At 43.8% G+C, this 17,342-nt stretch overlaps 1 protein-coding gene across 1 annotated transcript in view; it reads right to left on the reverse strand.

The window, feature by feature from the left end:
• Positions 1 to 17,342, reverse strand: part of pcloa (piccolo presynaptic cytomatrix protein a) — a 64,877-nt gene that overhangs the window by 16,515 nt on the left and 31,020 nt on the right. Inside the window, exons 4-11 of the mRNA XM_061912198.1 lie at positions 13,715 to 16,114; positions 9,613 to 13,579; positions 7,721 to 9,237; positions 5,560 to 7,630; positions 2,793 to 2,840; positions 2,281 to 2,363; positions 2,129 to 2,204; positions 1,802 to 1,927 (exon numbers count right to left, since the gene is read on the reverse strand). Coding sequence (XP_061768182.1) covers positions 1,802 to 1,927; positions 2,129 to 2,204; positions 2,281 to 2,363; positions 2,793 to 2,840; positions 5,560 to 7,630; positions 7,721 to 9,237; positions 9,613 to 13,579; positions 13,715 to 16,114 — 10,288 coding nt within the window. The remainder of the gene's footprint in view (positions 1 to 1,801; positions 1,928 to 2,128; positions 2,205 to 2,280; positions 2,364 to 2,792; positions 2,841 to 5,559; positions 7,631 to 7,720; positions 9,238 to 9,612; positions 13,580 to 13,714; positions 16,115 to 17,342) is intronic.

The raw sequence follows: 17,342 nt of genomic DNA on the forward strand, positions 1-17,342 counted from the left end.
ACTAAGAAAAGAAAAATGAAAACAAGGGCTGCCCCGATACAACTTTTTAACTTTAGATACAATACCGGTATTTGGAGCCTTGAGTATTGGCCGATATCTATACAGCACAAATCATAGTACATAATTATATGATTTTGCGGTGTGAAATGTTAGAAAAGTTTTGGTCAAGAGAAATTAATCAAACAGATTAACAGTGGTAGGTATGAGAACAGTAACTTATTTATCATTAACCTTCTCAAATGGACATTTACAGTGTTTAAGTTGAAGTGGTGTGGTAATTTAGTTTTTGGGGACACTTAGTAGTCACAATAATTGATTAGGTTAAGCATTAGCTTAAATGATGCAGACGTGTGTTACTGTATAATTTCTTTTGCCTTGAATACTCAGTATGTGTAAGTAGTATGCAACTATAACAAATTAAATAACTGAAATAGAAGAAAAGAGTGAAGTGAAGTGAATTATATTTATATAGCGCTTTTCTCTAGTGACTCAAAGCGCTTTACATAGTGAAACCCAATATCTAATTACATTTAAACCAGTGTGGGTGGCACTGGGAGCACGTGGGTAAAGTGTCTTGCCCAAGGACACAACGGCAGTGACTAGGATGGCGGAAGCGGGAATCGAACCTGCAACCCTCAAGTTGCTGGCACGGCCACTCTACCAACCGAGCTATACCGCTTATTGGAGGACATTTAGATGTTTACTGGCTACCCAGCTTTGCACAAGTAAACACGCTGCATGACTGCTTGAATAAGAACTAATATGGGACATTTTTGATACAATCCGCTATTATCCAACTATTATTTGTTGGAATTGGACTGATATCAATGTCAGATCGAGACGCCCCTAATGAAAAAAGTGTAGAAATCCCACACAATGAGTACTGACTGAACATCGGTGCAAGCCTGCAATGTTTGAATGTTTTCACCATAAATTTTGCTACCGAGTCTTGTTTTAGTCACGGTCAGCACGAAAATACAGTCATACGCAAGGAATGTGATAGCAATGTCGTCAAAATCATTGTGAAAGTTCTGGATCATTCTTTTTAACTTTAATAAAAAAATGACGGAACAAAAAACGTCTGCACGCATACAACACAAAAGTAATTTGGCAGATTAGCATGGCGTAAGTGCCAAAAAAGCATTTTAAAGTTTCTACTGTCATAATTTGGGTTGAATTATTTTTTCCTCTCTTTTTATCAGTACCCCCAGCAAAAAGGACTCTAGCCTTTAAATAGACTCTCTTTTTAGACCAGTTGATCTGCTGTTTCTTTTCTTTTTCTTCTATGTCCCACTCTCCCCTGTGGAGGGGGTCCGGTCCGATCCGGTGGCCATGTACTGCTTGCCTGTGTATCGGCTGGGGACATCTCTGCGCCGCTGATCCGCCTCCGCTTGGGATGGTTTCCTGCTGGCTCCGCTGTGAACGGGACTCTCGCTGCTGTGTTGGATCCGCTTTGGACTGGACTCTCGCGACTGTGTTGGATCCATTGTGGATTGAACTTTCACAGTATCATGTTAGACCCGCTCGACATCCATTGCTTTCCTCCTCTCTAAGGTTCTCATAGTCATCATTGTCACCGACGTCCCACTGGGTCATTATTGTCACCGATGTCCCACTGGGTGTGAGTTTTCCTTGCCCTTATGTGGGCCTACCGAGGATGTCGTGGTGGTTTGTGCAGCCCTTTGAGACACTAGTGATTTAGGGCTATATAAGTAAACATTGATTGATTGATTGCTTGATAATGTGGTGTGTTTCTTCATCAGGGTACAATAAATTGTTTATATCCAGACTGTTGACTCACCTTCAAGATTTTTTCCCGTTTGTTCAGCGGCTCCACCTGGTAAAACTTTGGCAACGTAGGCTCCGATTTCTCCGTTGCTGCCAGGCACCTCTTTGCCGCCAACCACACGGATACCCAGCCCGTTCCCTGAAGTAAACCAAACAGAACAGCTCAATTGTTAATTACATAAGAGAAGTGTGAGGTCTGCGCCATTTTAAGCGTTGCAATGGCTGCCGGGGAGTGGAGGCGAGCCAAAATGGAAAGTGATTGCAGGAAAAAAAAGCTGTGAGAAAGAAAAACACTGACTGGCTGATGAGGGATTATGACGACGGATGTTAGTTCGTTTACCTGAGACACTGCGGTCTTTAGGATCTCTCTGCAGCTTGACCCTTAGGTGCGAGAAGGGATAGTAGGGGCCTTTACCCTGTCACCCACAAATGATAATCGCATGTTACATCATGTTTACACAGAATAAGTTTGTGTTTTTAATCGTTTGTCACCTGTCTCTTCTCCTGTCCGTTATCCGAGCGTCCATCCCTGGGCTTGTCGAACCAGTCGGTCTCTTCTCGTCTCAGGTGGTAGGCTGGTAAAAACAAGAAGCACAACAATGTCTACACAACACGCTGCATGGGAAAAGACTTCCTCAAATGAATGCATGCTATTAATTCATGGGAAAACTAGTGTAGATTTAATAATGCTTGATGTTCCTGTAAATGAGGATGATAAGCAATGGGAACTGTTTTTTTTACTGCCGTATAGCGATTGACATAATATGATTTATTAGTACTGTGTGGTGTTATTTAAAACTATGAATGCCAATAGTGAATAAGCATTTACTTCTTATTTTAGTCATTTTTTATAAGACTCCTATAACATGCATGTCTTATTGTCACTATGAAATGACTGATGAATTGTGACTTAGCCAGCATAAACCTACCCAACATTTAAGGATCATAAAATGTGAATGTACAGTTAATAGATGTTAATAATGTGTTGTGAACTAATACTCTACCCTTGGCCGCATCGTCTCTGCTCAAAGGCATCAGGGAATCACTTAGGGCTGCAATCAAGGCAAACGAGTTTACACTGGGATCCATAAGAATCTATCAATAACAATGTTGTTATCATGATGCATTCAGGAACAATGACAGCAGGGAGCTGTATGGATATTGGGCAGATAAACAATTATTGAGCGTGAGCAGGCCCTCTAATAATTATATGTAATACTGTACAACACCAAAGCAGGAAGTACAATAGAGAGATAGTTATGACTTAAGATATTTCAAAATACTGTAAAATGCATCCAGCAGGCTATTCAAAGTAAATGACACATTATACAAACATGCAATTATTCATGACAAGACATGCAAGTTGAACTGTATATTTATTACCTTGGACATTCACTGGATGTGCAAGAGTTGCAGAACGGCCCGCGCACAGCAGGGGACTCTTTCCGTTTGTATTTAAGTAAATCTGTCCATTTCCACAACATGTCGGTAACATTCCGCTTTCCAGCACTAAATTTACAGCGAACTTCTATATTTTGCCAGACGCCTTAAAAAATCATGCACAAACAAAATAAATTATCCGGCGGATTGTACTTTACACTTTGAAACGTCCTAATAGGCGATGACGAACATAAGTCCATTTTCAGACATAATTAACCAGCTGATACGGGAACCAAGAAAGCTGGGGAGTGGTTGATGTTGTTGTATTGTTGTTGCTTGCTACAAAAAATATAGTTGTTTATAAGGTGTTGCCATTGAGCACCTGTTATTAATGGAAGGAGTGAATTTATTAACTTCTGCTCCTCTGGAAGGAAAGAATAGGGTTTGCTTTACTATAACTTCACATGATTATGTGCGGACTCGCGAGATCTTGTCAAAGTCTGCGCTATTTTGCTGCATGACGGAGTGGCAACAGGACAGCGGTGGGGATTGCCCGATTGTTGATGGCAGTGCTGTTCTGTGGCGGCTTTGTTCAGCAGCCGTTCCGCAATCAGTGGAAATCCGGGATTAGGTGTGTCCCGATACAACTTTTACCTCTTACACGTTACCACTTATCGGAGCCTTGAGTATAATCTAATTTATTAATCTAATACAAAATCATTAGGAATTAATACTTACTTTTATATTGTACTGTGGAATGTTAGAAAAAGTTTAAGGGAAATTAGTCAAACAGAGAACAATGGTAGCTATAAAAAAAACACAAACTTGTTTAATATTGCTTAATCTATTTATTAGTCTGAAATGGATATATGACGTATTTAACTTGGATGAAGTAGAGTGTCCACATTAGTTCATGAAATTAAGCTTGTGATGCAGTAAATTGAATGATGCGGACATGTTTGTTACAGGATACTTTCTAATCCGCTTCTGGCCAGGAGACTTTGTATGTGTAAGTAAAATGTGAAGTGAAGTGAAGTGAATTATATTTATATAGCGCTTTTTCTCTCGTGACTCAAAGCACTTTACATAGTGAAACCCAATATCTAAGTTACATTTAAACCAGTGTGGGTGGCACTGGGAGCAGGTGGGTAAAGTGTCTTGCCCAAGGACACAACGGCAGTGACTAGGATGGCGGATGCGGGAATCGAACCTGCAACCCTCAAGTTGCTGGCACAGCCGCTCTACCAACCGAGCTAAACCGCCCCGAATGCAACTATAATTATTTAATAAGATAAATGGGTTGTACTTGTATAGCGCTTTTCTACCTTCAAGGTACTCAAAGCGCTTTGACATTACTTCCACATTTACCCATTCACACACACATTCACACACTGATGGAGGGAGCTGCCATGCAAGGCGCCAACCAGCACCCATCAGGAGCAAGGGTGAAGTGTCTTGCTCAGGACACAACGGACGTGACGAGGGTGGTTCTGGGTGGGATTTGAACCAGTGACCCTCGGGTTGCGCACGGCCACTCTCCCACTGCGCCACGCCGTCCCTGATATTTGTTTATTCTGCAAATTGTGGTGTTTTGAATGCAATACTTTTTAATTAGTGACTTATTACATATGTCTAGCTTGCGTGCTATTGTGCACTTAGCTGATGTGTAGGTTCTACCTCCTAGTAGCCTATAACCTACCATAACTGGCAGTCCAACTTTACACAAGAAAACGTGCAACCTCCTTGTGTCAGAGCTTATACATTCAAGCGAATATAGTGTGATTCTTGGATTGAGACACCCTTTTTCATCACAGTGCTTCAAACATACACAAACAATCCAACATTTTATTTTAATAACCCTAATGGAGCTATTATGATTTTATTTTTGTCACTAAGAATGTACATGTTGTAATTTTTGTCATTAAATGTAATTATGTTTTGTCTCATTTTGCTATTTTGTCTATTTTCCAAGATGGGGAACACATTTGCCAGGCCATGCTTTTAGCAGATTAAAGATTTTAACTCAAATATTGTTAGGCCTTAAGACTATGAAAGTATGGTTATTCTGTCAAACAGCTCAAACGCTGTATTTCTGTACAAACTAAGTTCAGATTGACGTTGTTTCTGGAGGTGAACACTTCCCACACAGTGTAGTTTGAAATACACGTGCAGTGGACCAACATTCGAGACTGTTACATAATATCAGTAGTAAAGGCAGGAAAGCATATGCATGCATAAAAGGTACATTCTAACAGCATCCCTCAGAAGACATTTTGACAACTGTGACACCACAAAGACAGGACAGACTCAGAAGATTACAAAAAGTGACCGCAACTGCATGCAAGATAAAGACCCAAAACAAAAAGATAGTGTGACAGGTCTGTTCTTTACCTTCACTATCTGACATGGTGCCCTGAAGATCATCCAGCAGCACATACCCTCTACCCCTGCTTGCTTCCTCTCTCATATGCTGCTGCTGCTGCTGTGAGTCCTGCAACGACAGGCAAGAACCAAACTGGTCCCTGGAGTCGGCCGAGATGGGCGGCAGAGGTCCCGCTGAAGCACGAGCCATGCCCATAGGCTGCCCAACGGGGCTCAGTGGACTTTCTTCCTCAGAGTTCTGCGCCACAATGGGTATTCTCCCTCGCCCGCTTTGCACGATTGGCAGGCTGGTGGGTTTGGTGCGACCGGAGGGTGTTTGGAAACTAGGCCCTTCTGAGGAGGCTTCGCCGTCACCTTTGAGTCTCAGAGAGGAGCTGGAAGGGTCTCTTTTGATGGACAAGTCCAGGCCATAGCAGGACGTAGGCCTAGATGAAGGTCTCGAACGACTACCACTGGGATAAGCAGAGTCTAAGCCCATGCTCTGGCCCAGGTTTAGCGAACCAGCCAAGTTAGCTCCCAAAGTAGAGCCTAAGTATTTTTGTTGCTCTGCGATATTCTTGCGAAGGCCAAAGGTAATCTCATCCTGCATGAGTCGACTGGATCTTGGGGAACCACTAGTAGAACCCAAATAGCTGGTATAATCCATATCCAGACCTCTGCTCTCAGTAATTGAGTACTTGGTGGAAGTATTCGGTTCTAATAATGGAGTCTTGTGTTTTTGGTACAACATTGATGCTGGAAGTTGTTTAGCCGCCTGCTTTTCCAGAGTCAATCGACTGATGCTGTACTTATCCGTCTTTGGATAGTGTCTTTGAGAGTAACTGGAGACACCAGAACTTGGTGTATAGTAGTGTTGGGAGAGACCTGTCAGTGGGTCCAAGCTCTCTGTCCCACTTGTGCTTCTCCTGAATTCTTGCTTGAGCTGCTGCTTTAGGAGCTTCAGCTCATAGGGTTCCTCCATTGGATCATCTTCATCCGGGGTTTTTCCATACGTATGCAGCCTGGAGCTGGACCCGAGATAATCAGTTGATCCAAGGTCAGCAGCGCTCCGTTGCAGCAGCTTCTCTGCTTTGGCCAGCTCTCTTTCAGCAAGACTATACGATGCAGAAAGACCGGTGGAGCTCTTAGCTAGCTCTGCAGCATCTTCCAGTAGTAGGTAGCTCCTTGGTGTGTGGTGATCAAGGTCGCTGTAGTAGGAATCAGACACAGTTGACATTGGGCTACCTGCTATACTCCCTACCTCCAAGGCTCTGAGGTCCAGGTGGTTACCATATTTGTCATATTTAACACCGAGGTAAGACGAAGATGTGGGATCAGGCTGGCGGCTGATGACGTCATATTTGGTGGCATCTAGTTCTGAGAGTAGAGCAGCTTGTCTGGCAGCTTTCTGCTGCAGCAGGAGCATCTGATGGTAACTTTGCTGCTGGGAGCTGGTGAGTGAGGGCACAGATGAGTAGATGGAATGAGACTGGTAGGACTGGGGGGTCTGGTAGAGTGACTGCTGAAATTGGCCCTGAGAGTATTGGTACTGAGTGTATTTTCCATATTCATGTTTGGTTTGAGGTGGAACAAAGTCGTCCAATTCTGATTGAGGTGCCGTTCTTGGACGTTCAAGACCATGGGTGTCTAATTCCTCATCTTCACCATCTCCATGTGCACCTCTTGCCTCTCGGATGTTGCTGACCTCACTATCCGACATATAATCTCTGTCTTCAGCCACACTCTGTAAATAAGCCCTCTCTCGCTTTTCCCGCTCCTTCAGCAGGACGTCTTTCCTCCGATTAATGCCCATCTCCAAGTACCTTAGCTTGGCATCGATCTCTTTCTCCTCCTCGTCCAGCTCTGCCTGTTTTTTACGGAGTTTGGACGACTCACGCTCTACCATATTGAGCTCACGATCTATGTCTTGCAGGATCTTGGCGCGTGCCATGTTTGAATTGCGGCACATTCTTCGGCGAGCGGAACCGGTACTATATGCTGTCTGACCACTGGCTGTGGACTCATCATCTGAGGGAGGGTTGGGAAGAGTCCTTTTCACTTTCTTTTGAGTGCCGGTCGGTGTACCAACTGAGCCTCTCTCCTGCAAGACAATCACATATTTATGTTATTTGAATACATGATGTACTGTATACAGATAGTCAAATGAATCTAACAATCAAATTGTCCTCACAGTTTCACTGTACTGGTTACCAGATGTTATCCTGTCTTCTCCTGTTGGACTCATGGGTTTGGGGTCGGACATAGATCTCTGCATTGGCTTTGGCCCCCTTGGACTTCCTGGAGAGACATTTAAAGGGTCTATGCTTCCCTTTAGCTTCTGAGGACTTTTATCACCCAGTGATTTATCATAAGATACAAACTCAAGTGATTTGCTGGGTGAAATGCAGGGCGATAAGGGAGAGTAGAGCACATTGGGGGATTTAGGTGGTGCTTGAAGCATGGATGACTCAGCTTTGAGGTTAGAAAGACCGATCTCCAAGGGTGTGAGTTTTTTCTTCGGCGAGGTCCTTTCAGAGTCAGAGAGTTCCATTCTCGTGTCCATTATGATATTTCCATCTGTGTCTGTTTGTATAGAAATCTCAGTGTGGGCTTGAAGAGATATCTCAGATTGGCCTGCCCTATCTCCCCTGGCAGTACGTGGTCGGTTCTGTCGGCTTCTCTGAGACTCCCATTCCTCTTGATCCTCATCATCAGTCTGCACACAACTGTCAACACTCTTTTTGATGCTCTTCTTTTTCCTCCCTGACGTGTATGCTTTGTTTAGTGTCTCATCCTCTTCATCTGTTTGGCACCCACTGTCTGTGATCTTTCGCGACAGCACTGTGCCGTCAGGACCCAAGACAACGGCCTCTTGGATGCCGTTTCCTAGCATGTCTCCACCTGGATACATCTGACGAAGCTTTTGCTCCTCCAGCTGCATACGGAGTTGTTCTTGGAGTCTTTGAATTTGCTCAAGCTGCTGCTGTTGCTGAGCATAGGTTTCTTTTTGCATCATTAGGTGAGCTTGCCTTTCATCTTCCTGCTGAGTCAAGATCTGCTGCTTCATGACCTGCAGCTCTTCCAGCTCCTTCTGCACCAGCAGCTGCTCTTGCTCACGAAAACGTTGAATCTCGTGGCGCTCCCATTCCAGCTCCTCAGCAAGGCGCTGCTGCTTGAGTTTCTCCATTTCTAGCCTTTCACGCTCTGCTTGATACTGACCATCTCCGGGAACCATGGGTGAGGAAAGAGCCTCCAATGACGCAGCGATTGCCTCGAGGGATGCATCCGTATAGGTGTCAAGGGTTAAAGAGGTTGTTGCTTTGGTGACAGAATTAACACTAGTTAGCTCTAGATTGAGAGGGGTATCGCCTTGCTCTGTGGCTGTAGTAATGGAGACAGTAGACAGGAAACTGTGGGATCGTGTCAATGGCAAATTCTGCAGGTTCGACAGCGAAGGCATGGTATCGCTGGTATGTATACTCGATTGACTGTTGTACGACGTGCAAAATATGGACCCTGGTTGAGTTGTTATTGCATATGTAGATGGAATTGGTGCAGCAACAGATGAATAAACCACCCCATTTGATGACCTCAAGACACTACTTGTACCAAAGAGAGTCCCAACACCACTTGTCACTCTGGCTTGGGAATAAGGAGGGATTGTCATTCCTGCGTAAATCCCTTTCTTGGAGTAGTCAACTGCTTCACCTGTTAGGAATAATCATTAAAAAAAAAATTAGTTGAGACCCTGAAATTCAGTTGGAGAAGTATTTGAAGTGAGCAATTTCTTACCGAAATCATAAAGTGATGGAAAAAAGGGTAAAAAAAGCTCCCAAAGTATAAACAATGTATACAGAAAGAGCATGCAGCCACAAAAAAAATCACAACAAAATGACAAAAAGAAAAAAAAAAATCACTATCATGCAAAAAAAAAAAAAAAAAAAAAAAAAAAAAAAAAAATATATATATATATATATATATATATATATATATACATACATATAAAGCCATGTTAGCCATGAATCAGGGGTAGCAGTTCAAAATGACATTTAAGTGACAGGTCGGCAATGTCACAGCACTGACCTGCATCAGACATCTTTGTAGAGGAAAGATCTACCGCACCGTCTGTGGTGCCACTGAAATTATAGCTGTTCTTACTCTTGTAAAAGAACAGGCCAGCTTCTGCCAGGTTGGTGTCTGACATTGACGGTTTGATGCCACCAAAGCCCCTCATGCCATATGGCGAGCGGTCATACTGGTAGTGGTCATCACGATATCCAAAACGGTCTTCGGGCAAAGGTGTTGTGGGCTGCTGTGCGGTGCAGCTTCCAGCAAAGGGGAGCTTGTACACAACGTCACAGCATACTGCTCTTTTCCCTGCGGTCAGATCAACTGGTTTGCCGTCCTCTTCTGCAATCACCGCTGTGACGACCTCTGTAGAAACGGAATCCATTGATACTACGGTATTAAATGGTTTTGCAGTGCTCAAGTCGACAGCTCCTGCAATTGATGTTGTGCCTGCCGTTAGTCCATTAGCAACACAACCAGCAATAGAGTTAAGTTCAGAGAATACAGGTTGTGTTTGGAAGGTTCCACCACCTGTACTAGATCCAACTGTGAGATTAATTGGGATCTCACCAGAATGAGCGGGAGGCTGAGAGTCCACGGAGCGGTACACAATTTGTGAGACTGGTTCGAATACTTTGTTTTTTGTTAGCTGTAAGGGAATTGAAGATGCTTTAGAGGTTTCTAAATTATCACACTTTTGGATGGTAGCAGCGCAGGTCACAATGGTGATGCTATCAGTCATGATTGAGACAGTGGAGGATTCAGTGCTCAGGTTGACAACAGGCGACTGCACTGCACTGCTCTGGCGACTGGCATCAGCAGCAAAAGACTGCCGTCTTGAGTCTGGGCCAGAAGACAAATCTACTCCGCTCATGTCCGACTCTGCGTCCACCTTCATAGTCCTCAAATCAACTACATCAGCAGGCAAGACTATCTGACCATTCTGCGCAAGCAATGGCGTCTTGTGTTTCTCTAGTGAAATCGGTACTCCGTTTGCCCTTGGAGCTGGCACAGGTGGTGGCGTCCTTTCGTGCACAACCGAGACTGTAGTTCTTTGCAACTCAGTGGTAACCAATTGAGAGATTAGGTTTGGCATTACCACAGGAAGCTGTGCAGAGGCCGTGACAGCCTCGATGATGTGGCAAGAGCTCGATACATGTTTTTCTGGGCTACATATCTCTTGGCTTTCAATAGATTCAATGACTCGAGTGTAAGCTAGAGGCATTCTAGTTGTATGAGGAGGGGGTGACTGCTGCGATTGAGCCTGTGTTTGATGATCGCTTTGGTGCTGAGCTTGGTTAGAAGGAGATGCTGGGCCAGGGTCAGAGGGGGCTTGAGTTGAAATGCCATCGACTGGAGAGCTTGGCTGGGAGGGGAGTGTGATGACCACGTATGTATCGCGAAGATTCCTCGTATATCTTGGGGAAGTAGGGGACTTTGGTGAGGGTTGACTTTGCTTGCTCTCAGATGAGGGACTGAGATTCAAAGCTATGTCAGAGGAGCATGTGGTCAGCATGGTCGGTCTTGGTGGATGTGGACCAAGTGCAGGTGAGGGGGGCTGCGAGGAAGGTTTCGGTGCAATTGGTGGTTTGACATGTATTGGCCTGGTGCCTTCCCCAATCCCAGAAGGAATTGAGGGTTTTGGGGGAACAGGAGGTGGAACATGGGGTTTGTATGTCGGTGTAAATGATTGTTTTGCTTGTGAAGTCGTGGTAGCAGTCTCTGGCCTTGCTTGAGTAGCTGAAGCCTGAGGAGGGAGTGGAACTGGAGGTTTCCTGGGAAACACTGTAGGTTTTTGTGGTGTAGGAGGAGGCAGTGGTGGTTCAACATCTGCTTTTTCCTGAGAACTAGCCCGGCGCAGGACATTTGGTTTAGGGGGAACAGGTGGGGCGGTTGTAATGATGCTAGGAGTACCCTGTGCATACTGGGGGACTGTGGGCAAGGTGGTCACACTTGCAGTAACAGGGTCTAATATCATTGGAATTGGACTTGACAGGTCAACAATGTCAGTTTGGGATGCTGTAACGGGGGGGTGTGTTTGCTCATCTGATGGAGCAGTAGTAGTTTCCACAGTCATGTCTGATTTAACTTCCTCCTTTTTAATGATACTCTCTTCGTCAGAGGATAACTCTCCTGAGGAACACTGTGTGACTCTTAGGTCTGGGATTGGATAAAGAGCCCTTCTGGATGAGGTGGCATCCATTTCTGACTCTTGTAAAGTCGGACTTGTTCCAGGAGTCAGGACTTTCTTCATGAGTTCCTCGTATGCGGTGTCAGCATCCAACAATGGTTTTTCATCCTTTCCCAGAGTTACTTGACTGATGTTGGATGAAGTATTGTCAGCAGGCTGCAAAACAATTTCTGGGTTTGTGCTTCCTATTTGTGGTTGCATATTGTGATATTCCTGTTCTAGTTTCATGAATTCCTTCCTTTTCTTCATCATGTCTTCATAAACTTCATCTGGCGATCTCAGCTTTTTCGGCTCAGCAGGAACGTTCATCTTTTCTGTCTCTCCAACGTCACCTGTTGAGTTTTCGACAAACACATAATCTTCAATGAGCAGACCTCCATAAAGAGACTCCTTTCCTGGTTGTAGCTCAATATTTTCAACTGTAGGAGACTTAGCCCTCAGCAATATTTCCTCATACGCTTCATCAGCAGATCTAAGAGTTTTTTTCGTTTTATCTGTGTTTAGAACTTCTGTTGGAGAGTGAAGGGATACAGACATGGGTAATTTGTATGTTTTCTGAACTGCTGCAATTTTTGCAGCGTGGATTTCAAACCCTTCAGGGTCCGATTCAATGCTAGGGGAGAAATCAGAGCAGGAGGAGCGCCTAATTTCCTCCATCTCAGCCTCTTGCCTCAGTTCTTCTGTTGGCGAAGCATCTTCAATAGGGGAAAGGTTGCTTGGGGGCGTCTTCGAACGGTCACGCCTCCTCTGGCCTCGAACCTCCTCTTTGTCTTTTTTGGATTTTTTACCAGATCCCCTTTGTTTTTCCTGCTCCCTGAGTAGCTCTTCTTCTTCACGCATCTCTTCTTCTTCAGACGAGTCTTCAATAGTAGGCAGCATCTGTCCAGGCTGTCTGTGTTTGGCTTTTCTATGTTGCCTGCTCTCACCAGAGCGGACATAGCTGGGACTGCTGCTGTCGCTGTCTTCCTCCAGTGAAGACACAGATGTTGGGGATGTCCCGGGTGTAAAGCTGGACGCGTGTAGACTTGATGACCCCTCTCCTTTGGATCGATCATCTGGTGAATCCGTAAGACATTCCATCTCAAGGTCTAGCTCAACATTAGTTATACACACAGGGCTGCTGCTTGTATTCAGCTCCATTGTTGGAAATAAACGAACTGCGGTGGCCGGATGAAATTCCTCTTCTTTTATCTCTGCTGCCTCCACTACTTCAGCTTTTTTCGGAGAGCTCTGCAGTTCTTCATCTTCATCATCATTTGGACATACAGAGTTCTTCTTGGTTAGCCTTTTGGCTTTTCCTGATGCACTCCTCTCCAAAGGAGCAGTTTTCTTACGCTCCACTTTTTTCCTCTCATCCTCTCTGATTTTTTGCTTTATTGGGTTCTCCTCATCGGACGGTGAGGCGTCCTCATTTTCACTCATTTCTATGATCTGTTTGCGGATGAAGTCCTCGTCATCGCCCGATATTGGACTTTCTTTTCCAAAGCTTTCGCTGCTATCATCCAGAGAATCCACCTTGACGTCCAGCGGTACCAGGAGCTTTTTCTTTGCGTTGGTTTTGCCAAGTTCTCTGTCATCTTCTGAGCAAGGGGAGTCAGGTGACAGAGGAAGGACGTCTAATTTACGTCTGGTCTTTAATGTGTCTGTTTGATTGCCACCCTTTGCTTGTGCCTCAAGAATGGGTAGAACTGTGCTTTCTAGCTTTGCCAGGTCTGAGGGGCTGGTAGCACTGCACTCACTGGTGGCCCTTTCTCTTTCTGCGGGCTCCTTTAGGGTCCCAATCTTCTTGACCTGTTGGATTTAACAAATATATTAACAAAACTTCAATTTCAGTTGAACTGTTTGGTCAAATATAGCCAGAATAAAGCAAACAATAGTGAAAGAACCACTACATTTTTCTCAACTTAAGCAAAATATTATGGTCACCTCATGCATTGCATCTTCTTCACACTGCTTTCCCTGAAGTTCAGTTTGGCCCACCTTTTTCTCCATCGAACTAGCGTCTTCAGTGTTCTGCTCACAATCTACAAAGTCTACAATATGGGGTTTTGCTACAGGGGCTGAATCTACTAATATAGAAGCATTGCTATTTTCAACACCTTCATCTAACACTTTGTTGTTCTGTGATGTGACGTTATTCCCTGCTCCAATCTCTGCTGTGCCATCTTTGGCGCCGACTACGCTCGCCTCTGATACTGAAATAGATTCCTGAATATCGCTTGTGGCAGGTAATGAGCCAACACTGTTTTTGTTTGCGTCACTCTCAAAGGCAGAGTGTTTTTCCACTATGTCGAGTGCTTCCTTATGACATTGTGTAACATTTTCACCAATACTGTTTGTATCTGGGATTACTTTCTCCTTGAGGGTTTTATTGCTGACTTGCATCTGACTAATGGCAGCTGAGGGAGAAACTAAGATCTCACTCTGAATTAACTGTTTGGTTCTGACCTTTTCACAATCTTTAGAATTTGGAACCACAGCTTTTTTATAATCATCATGCTCTTTTAGCAAGACATTGCCATCTTTCTCTGTCTCTGTTGACGTCTCTGGCGGTGAAGCTGTTTGAACAAAGCTCTCTTGAGCAGAAGGTAGCTTGTGATTTGTTTCTTGCTCTACCTCTTGAAGCTCAGGCTCATTTTGAGTGTCAATATTATTGTTTCCTGGTACTGTTTCAGCAGAACCCAGCTCATTAAGAAGTTTCTGCTCAATTGCCTTTATCTTGTCAGTTTGTTCAACAGAACTTATTTGATCAGCTTTCTCCTCGCCGGCTGTCTCCAAGACATTTTTTTTATTTACCTCTGCAAAGTCATCACACTTTATCTCAACAGCTGGCTTCTCGTTTTTTCTTTCCGAAGTCTCCTTTTTAGTATTTGTTTCTTCTATGAAAGTGTCCATTACTGTCTCCAACTCAGCTAACTTTTCCGCACCGCCTTGGACAGATACTTCCGGATCAGCAGCTATAGTCAGTGACGTATTTTCAACAGCAGTGGTGTCATTTTGAGAAACAGGAAGTAACTTATTTTTGGGCTCCTGCTGTTTTTCTAGAAATCCTAATTGATCAGCCTGACTTGTCTCTGCTTGATTATTGATCGATTTTATGTGTTTTGATGGATCAGACTCTGTTTCCTGCATCACTATGATAGTGTCCATTACTGTCTCCAACTCAGCTAACTTTTCCGCACCGCCTTGGACAGATACTTCCGGATCAGCAGCTATAGTCAGTGGTGCATTTTCAACAGCAGTGGTTTCATTTTGAGAAACAGCAAGTAACTTATTTTCGGGCTCCTGCTGTTTTTCTACAAATCCTAATTGATCAGCCTGACTCGTCTCTGCTTGATTACTGATCGATTCTATGTGTTTTGATGGATCAGACTCTGTTTCCTGCATCTCATGTTTAGCAGGCTCAGTTTTAGCTAACAGAGGTGCATTCGCGAGAAAGTCAACAGGAGCATCCTCTTTGCTTGGTGGCGTCTCTACAGTTGGCTCAGGTTCTGCGCTGAGTTCACCTGTATTGTCAACACTTTCAGCCTCAGATTTTTGAGTGATATTTGTAGAGTCTACGTTCAAAGCAGAATCCACCATCTGATTTTGTGGAGTTGACTCATCTATAGGAGGCACCTCACTTAAATCCAACACTTCATTTTGGAGTTGTTTTGTTGTTTTTGAATCCAATTGAGGTGGCTCTAGTTGATTAGTTTCGCTACTGGTCAAGTCACTCTGGCCTATAGAGAGATTTGTGTCTTTTTCTACGTTTGTGGGTGTCGTCGCCTCATTAATACTTGAATCAGGGACCTCAGAAAAGTTCTCCATCACCTGTTCAGGGGAACTTGGATTTCCCTCGGCTGCTGCTGTTTCAATATCATTTTGTGTCTTATATTTATCTACAGGGACTGCTATGTCTGAGTTCGAATTACTTTTCTCAACAACTGGGATTGCTTTGGCGGTATTTTTCTTAGCATCAGATTTTTCAATGTCAGAGCCAGGTTGCTGCTGTTCTTTAACTTTAGGTACAATAGAAGCTACAGCCTCTGAGATGTCAGCTTCGGCTGATAGCGATCGGTCTAAGATTTTTTCTTGGTTAACAGAGAGTGGCTTGTTGTGGTCATGCAATATCAGTGAAGGTGTAGCTTCTACCTTAGTCTCAGGGGCTGGCGGGGTTTGGTCTTCTACTACGGGTTTGCTAACTACAGCAGCAGGGGCAGAGGTGGAGGAGGGATCGGGAGTGATAGGAGGTGGTAGCTTCTTTGGGGAAGTCGTCGCCAGTGGTAGCACATCATCCAACTGATTGGCTCTTCTTGTTTGACAGTTGAGGCAAAGCCATTCTTTCTGAAATGACAATGAGTGAAACAATTGGTTAGTTATTCAAATAGAATATATATTATGAATAATACATATTATGTATTACATAGAAAGGATGCTGCGGTCCTATATGGGCTTGCATCTAAACTTCCCCATGTAAGCTCACTGATACAAACACTCCTGCAGTGAGTTTACTTGTCATTTATAAAAGGTCACCAAGGTAGGCTATAGAGCTTGCAGGTATGCAACAGCCAAGCACGCATTAGCAAACAAGCTAGACATACCCAATACGTGTCTTTGATTAAACAATATTGCAGTCTAAAACATCATATTTGTCAATGTAAACAATAAATACTTATAGTTGCATATTACACATACAAAGTCTTCAAAGCAGAAGCGCATTCTAAAGTATCCAGTAACAAAGGTTTCTGTATCATTCAACTTATTGCATCAAGGCCTTAAAGGGGAACATTATCACAACTTCAAAAGGGTTAAAAACAATAAAAATCAGTTCCCAGTGGCTTGTTTTATTTTTCGAATTTTTTTTCAAAATTTTACACCTCCCGGAATATCCCTAAAAAAAGCTTTAAAGTTCTTGATTTTCGCTATTTGCGATGCGACGGTCCATTTCCCTGTGATGTCATACAGGGCTGCCAATACAAACAACATGGCGGAACCACAGGAAGATATAGCGACATTAGCTCGGATTCAGACTCAGATGATTCAACAGATTACGCATGTATTGAAACAGATGGTCGGAGTATGGAGGCAGATAGCGAAAACGAAATTGAAGAAGAAATTGAAGCTATTGAGCGAATAGCTATTGACACTATTCGGCCATAGCATGGGTGTACCTAATGAAGTGGCCCATAGCATGGCTGCCTTATTAGCATCGCCGGTAAAATGTGCAGACCAAACGATCAGGACTTTCGCATCTTGTGACACTGGAGAAACTTAAATCCGTCGATTGCTAAGTGTTTGTTTCGCATTAAATGTGGGTATCTAGTTTCAAATGTACATACAGCTACGTAAATAGCATGTTAGCATCGATTAGCATAGCATGTTAGCATTGATTAGCTAGCAGTCATGCCGTGACCAAATATGTCTGATTAGCACATAAGTCAACAACATCAACAAAACTCACCTTTGTGATTTTGTTGACTTAATCGCTGCAAATGCATCTGCAGTTTATCCATACATCTCTGTGCCATGTCTGTCTTAGCATCGCCAGTAAAATGTGCAGACACTCTGGCAA

Source organism: Nerophis ophidion, linkage group LG10 (assembly GCF_033978795.1).
Source record: "Nerophis ophidion isolate RoL-2023_Sa linkage group LG10, RoL_Noph_v1.0, whole genome shotgun sequence".
Lineage (NCBI taxonomy): Eukaryota > Metazoa > Chordata > Actinopteri > Syngnathiformes > Syngnathidae > Nerophis > Nerophis ophidion.